Genomic DNA, 6,683 nt, shown 5'->3' with positions numbered 1-6,683 from the left:
AACAAGATTGTGTGCAACTTGTAATAACATATGTATGGGTGTAGAAATTTGAGTAAACACTGAAAGTAAATGAACCAAAGGATTAGGGAAGGGTATCTGAGAAAGTGAAGGGGAAGATTTTGAGAGGCTGAGATTCAATTCAATTAAATTTTGTTTATATAGCATCAATGACAGTGCAAATTGTTTCAAGATGGTTTACAAACCTAAAACAACCCAAAACTCCCTTTTGACAGGAAGAAACTTGAGCAGAACCCAGCTCATATGGAGGGACCCATCTGCTGAAGGCCAGTTGGGTATGAGCAGGATAGGTTGGGCAGGTTGGAGAATTGTTCATCCAGGTAGGAGTGGACAACTGCAGGAGGCCATAAAGACTGGACAGGGTGATGAGACCACAACAACAGATGTAGCTTGGAACTCCGCAGATCAGATATACAGCCCTCCAGGCCAGAGACCCTTACAAGAAGGCTGAGAGGGGGAGGTGATAGAGAGAGACACAGTGGTTAGTATCAGAAAAGAAAATAGAGATTAGAGGACAGGTGCTAAACAAGAGAAAATAGAGGACATGTCCTCAGTGCATCGTCCCCCAACAGCCTAGGCTTTTAGCAGCGTAACTAAGGGAAGTCCAGCCCTAACTATAAGCTTTGTCAAAAAGAAAAGTTTTAAGCCTGAGCTTAAAATTAGAGATAGTGTCTGCCTCCCAAACCCAGATTGGAAGCTGGTTCCACAGGAGAAGAGCCTGATAGCTGAAGGCTCTACGTCCCATTCTAGTTTTTGAAACTCTAGGAACCACAAGTAGACCTGCACTTTGAGATCGTAGTGATCTGTTGGGACAATATGGTACTATGAGGTCTCTCAGATATGATGGGGCTAGGCTTTTGAGAGCCTTGTATGTAAGGAGGAGGATTTTAAATTCAATTCTAGATTTTAAAGGGAGCCAATGAAGAGAAGCTAAAACTGGGGTAACATGATCTCTCTAATAATTCCTGTCAGTGCTCTTGCTGCAGCGTTTTGAATCAATTGGAGGCTTTTTAAAGAGCTGCTTGGACAGCCAGACAGTAATGAGTTACAATAATCCAGCCTGGAAGACACAAATGTATGAACTAGTTTTTCCACCTCACTCTGAGAAAGGATGTTCCTAATTTTGACGATATTACGAAGGTGAAAGAAAGCAGTCCTGGTCACCTGCTTTATGTGAGAATTAAAGGACATATCCTGGTCAAATATAACACAAGGGTTTTTCACAGTAGTACTGGAGGCCAAGGTAATGCCATCCAACAAAACCATTAGATAGTGATTAGATAATGAATCTCTGACATGTTTAGGACTAAATACAATGACTTCTGTTTTGTCTGAGTTTTAAGAGTAGAAAATAACAGGTCATCTAAGCCTTTATGTCTTTAAGGCATGCTTGGACTAGTTTCATCTGGGTCATGGATGAAGATAGCTGGGTATCATCTGCATAGCAATGGAAGTTTATGCTTTCTAATAATATTGCCTAAGGGAAGCATGTATAATGTGAATAATTGGTCCTAGCACAGAAACCTAAGGAACTCCATAGCTTACTTTGGTATATATTGAAGAATCATTGTTTACATGAACAAACTGGAATCTGTCTGACATATAGGATTCAAACCAGTCTAATGCAGTTCCTGTAATCTTGATCACACTTTCAAGTCTGTGTAGCAGAATACTATTGTCAGCAGTGTCAAATTCAAATCAATGCAATGCTAAGATCTAGCAGGACAAGTATAGAGGCAAGTCCATTGTCTGAAGCCATGAGGAGCCATCTCTGTGCTAGGATGAAGTCTAAAAACTTAAATTGTAGTTACTGTTGTCCACATCATCGGATAAATGTCTATCATAACAAAATGTCTGTCCAATTTCAGTGCGATTTATTACTGTACATTCAAATGTTTTGAGAAAATAATAAGACAAAGGAGGGTTATGAGTAAATACTGTCAAACCTTCAGTTTCTATGCCACATGTTAGGATGCGATCTAAGGTGTGACGGTGAATTGATCCATTTACATTCTGAGAATTCGGCTGAAAATTCAGAGTAAGAGCAGGTGGACGATACACCACAACAAAAAGAATTGTTTTTTGTGTTTCCCCAGTCTGGATGAACAAGACTAAGACTAAGGCTTTCAAACGAATTAAAGCTTTGGGAGCTGCAAGTGGACAGCTAGCAGGAACTACGCTAACAGGAGCTGCGCTTGGTCGGCCCAAACCAGGGCCACTGGCTAGCTGCTGGTTTTTCCATGGTGCCACAGAGCCGTGCTTCCAGATCCTCACCTTCAAAACTACAAATAAACATTTATTACAAGTACCATTACCACTAAAGGAGGCAGAGGAGTAACTAATCATGTGACAAGATGAGCAATAAAGAGAAGGATAAGCAAAGGGAGACAGAGTAGCCTTAGCTAATTATTAAACAGACCAAAGTTGATCAAGTGGATACGAGATGTAAGATTCACAAGGAATTATAGAACAAGTGAGACTGAAAACAAGAGTTCACCGCTTACAGACAAGGTTTTCGTGATTTTAAAGAAGCTAAAACAATCTGCAGGCAAACACAGCAGTGCCCCAGAAACAGGAAGTGATGCAATATGGTTACTCACGTGACGAATGTATGAACGTCTGAGATGTTGTGGAGAGCGAAAGAGGATGGACATAATTCTACAGAGAGTAAATCAGAGGAGGATAGTACAACAAGATAAATCAGTGATACATTGGAGAGTTCTGGTCAAAGAGCTGCTGGTACTGTAGCTGTCTGATGATGGAGATCCAGGACCAAGTGGAGCTCTGTTTTCCACATCTCCTCAACACATCCTGCAGGAAGCCCACACTTCACTGGTTTGAAGCTGGAGTCTTGAACATTCTGCTGTCGTCCATCTCTGTGATCACCGTAGCTCTCAACCTGCTGGTCATCATCGCAGTCTCCCACTTCAGGCAGATATTCACTCCTCAACAAAACCTAGAGTTTTAGAAATGTAACCACTTGATACATAGGATGCACATTATCCATTAATGTTGGAGTGGATGAATTGATTTGGCACACTTTACCTGTGAATGTATGTGTATCAAAGCTAAGATTGTCTCAATTTCCTAAGTTAAACTGAAGACATTTTGACATGATTATTGTGTAACTGATGCTTTTCTGTCTCCTTCCAGGCAGCTTCATACACCCACTAACATTCTCCTCCTCTCTCTGGCTGTGTCAGACTTTCTTGTGGGCCTGCTGCTGATGCCGGTAGAAATCTTTAGAAAATCAGCTTGCTGGGTATTTGGGGATGCCGTATGTGTTTTTTATAGTTTATTGTCCTCAACCATTGTCTGTTCTTCAATAGGACAAGTAGTTCTCATATCGATTGACCGTTATGTGGCTATTTGTTATCCTATGCATTACCCCACCAGAGTCACTGTGTCAAGAGTCAGACTCAGTGTCTGTTTGTGTTGGCTTGGTGCTGCTTTGTACAGCAGTTATTATTTAAAGGATGTCCTGACTCAACCAGGCAACACTAAATTCTGCCACGGAGAATGTGTGCTTGTTGTCGACTACATAACAGCAACTGTTGATATTGTGTTAAATTTGATTATTACAGTTACTGTCATCGTAGTTCTATATCTGAGAATATTTGTGGTGGCTGTGTCTCAGGCTTGTGCCATGCGCTCTCAGGTTACAGCTGTCACAGTCCAGGTTTCTCTGAAGAAATTTGAGTTGAAAGCAGCCAGGACTCTTGGTATTCTGGTAGTTGTATATCTGATATGTTACTGCCCTTTATACTGTTACGCTCTAATTGGGGACAATGTGATCAGTTTTACATTTGTCACTTTTGTCATCTTCTTTTTTTATTTAAATTCTTGTTTAAACCCTGTCATCTATGCACTGTTCTATCCTTGGTTTAGAAGGAGTGTTAAACACATTGTCACTCTGCAGATACTGAAGCCTGGGCTCTGTGAGGTCAACACACTGGAGAGAGACTGTTAAAGATCTGAAATAACACAAGCATTACAAAACTGATGTACTGCTACTTCAGTTATTTTATTTAAGCTAAGGATTAGAGAGAAAAATAGCCCTGATATAAGCTTATATATATATATAGTAATTATGGCATGCCATTCAGGAAATTAATCTTTGAATTGAATGAAATATATTGAATGAAACTTTGAATATATGAAATGAAACTTTGAATATATTGAATTTATACATATTTATTAATACTTACTGTACTTTAATTGCACCCTATTTATATCCTTTTTGATCTACAGTTTTAGTTTTATTTAGTTTTTATTGATTTATGTTAGATTTACTATGTATTCTCTTGTTTTCGAATGAGCAATGATTGTATCTTCATGTATCATGTCTTGGAATGACAATGAAAAACCTTGAAACCTTCAAATACCCTGAAATAGCATCATAAATAGCATCTTAATTCACATGTCATTTTGTGGTTGAATGTGCCTTTAAAAAAAAGGTTAGTTTGGCAGCACTAAGATGACAATGGAATCAAAAATTCCTTTTTAACATGACATCTTGAGCAGAACCTGCCTCGTATTGGGGGAACCATCTGCTTGAGGCTGGTGAGAAAAGAGAAAAAAATAGTGCAGCAGATTGATAATGAATAAAAAAAGAATGGGTCTAGTTGGAAGGCCTAATGGTTATACAAAGTGCTCATAAATTTATCACTGCGATAAAACAGAGAATGGTGACATGAAACTGTCAATGACAACAGTAGGTCTATTACAGGTAAATTAGTTGGTATAAATATTCATGTAAGAGGTGTTAAAAACAGGTTCAAAAAATATGCATTGAGAGAAATGGATAAATATAAACCCTCTGCACTTTTCTTTTCTGAGAGCTGAGTCTTTTGCCATTGCTCCTAAAGAAGAGCCATCTCATTCAACTAACCTAATCGCTCATTATTTAGTACAGTTCATAGCCTAGTATTTTAGCCGAACACAGCAAATACATATCGTTTGTGTGTTGATAAGCCCTTTTGCATTCAGTGTTTTCAAGAGAAGCCTAATACGCCTAATGTCTCATTTTGTGCAGTTACTCTGTGACGAAAGAAGTATTACTTTTAATATTTCAATAAAACTTTAATTAAGCAAACAAAGCAGTGACGGGCAAAAGAAAAAAAGAAGTAGGGAATAGGAATCGGCTTATTCAATTCAATTCAATTTTATTTATATCGTGCCAATAACAATACAAATTGTCTCAAGACACTTCACAAAAACCAGCCTGCAGCCCTTTGTGCAGCACTTTGTGTTGCATGTCTATGCATGAAAGGTGCTCTATAAATAAAGTTTGATTTGATTTGATTTGATGATGATGAATTGGATTTGAAGCTGGATTCCACAAAGTTCTATACTGATAGCAAAGTGGTCCATGGCTATATCTATAATGAATCCAGACAATTCTATATCTACGTTTATAATAAATTCAGTGCATTCGCCAAACCACAAAACCTGAGCAATGGCACTATGTGCGCTGCACCAAGGTCTATTCCTGCCTCACTAGGAGACGTGAAGGCGGAGTCAAGGAGACGTGAAGGTGGTGGTGGGGGAAGTCGGGACTGCCACTGCTACTTCTTAGTCAGACTGAATCGGGTAACGTTTAACGCCTTTATCATTAAAAGTGCTAAAGAAAAAACACATCAACATAAAGTCTGATGTGCTTAAATCCAATTTGTAATTTCCTAATATGGACACAATTGACTGATTACCTTTAAAAACTATATTAGATCGATGTATGTCGTCCGGAAGGCCAACTTGCCAAGCACAGAGTGCTGCAGTTGGATTGTAGGAAAATGTAGTGAGTGGATGAATCGTTACACCCCTAATTATTATTATAATATATTTTGAATTTATGCAAGGTTTTTATATTGATTGATATTTGAATATGACAGAGTGGACAACATCCAACAGGCTTGACAACATCCAACTACATACTACAGTACTACAGTACTTTGAAACGTTTCACTGTTTCAGCCTCCATGGAAGAAAGACATTGGTAGTAATGTCACTAACAACATCAGAGGTTTCTTCATTATTTATATTTCTGAAAACATTCTTAGTTTACAGCACACCCCCACACACACACCTGCATAGAACTTTTGCACAGTGCTGTACATGTTCAAAATTACTAGTTTTGTGAAATAACTTGTTGTGAACAATAAAAAATGTAATTTATTATTACTTAATCACTTATTACGCACACTGTAGTTCATCTAGTGACGATGAAAAAATGTCGAACGTGACTCTGGTAATCCATTATCTGTCTCTCGACCATGATATTCGATAAGCATAAACAGTTACAAAACTCATAATAATTTCCAATTAATTTATTTATTAATAAACTTTGTAATCCATGAGGACTGATTGTTTCAACATCATCAGATATGTCAAATCTTTTATTAGATTCATTATCTTCAGATAATTGTCACAATTATCAGAATGCTTATTAAAGATATTTCATTAGGTTGATGAGTTCTGTAGGAATTCTAAAAAATTTTTTTACATTATGAAATTTTAATTATGTTCTCCTGAAGATTGTTTTTTATCATGTAAAAGTGTTTCTAATTTCATTACAAAATTTTTTGACAAATAATACCATAATCTGGGTTAATTCTGTCTTCTTTTAGCAATGATTTTGTTATTTAACTTTAAATGAATTTTTTTGG

The 6,683-nt window shown here is 37.6% G+C and overlaps 1 protein-coding gene across 1 annotated transcript; it reads left to right on the top strand.

The window, feature by feature from the left end:
• The first annotated feature begins 2,776 nt into the window (after positions 1–2,776).
• LOC125018176 (trace amine-associated receptor 13c-like) lies at positions 2,777–3,988 on the top strand. Its single transcript, XM_047601925.1, has 3 exons — positions 2,777–2,949; positions 3,172–3,430; positions 3,656–3,988. Exons 1-3 carry the CDS (start codon positions 2,777–2,779, stop codon positions 3,986–3,988), a joined length of 765 nt encoding a protein of 254 aa, XP_047457881.1.
• The last annotated feature ends 2,695 nt before the right edge of the window (positions 3,989–6,683 follow it).

The sequence above is a fragment of the Mugil cephalus genome, chromosome 12, assembly GCF_022458985.1.
Source record: "Mugil cephalus isolate CIBA_MC_2020 chromosome 12, CIBA_Mcephalus_1.1, whole genome shotgun sequence".
NCBI classification, from domain to species: Eukaryota; Metazoa; Chordata; class Actinopteri; order Mugiliformes; family Mugilidae; genus Mugil; species Mugil cephalus.
Note: the sequence above shows the minus strand (reverse complement) of the source record. Positions and strands in the feature narration are given on the sequence as shown.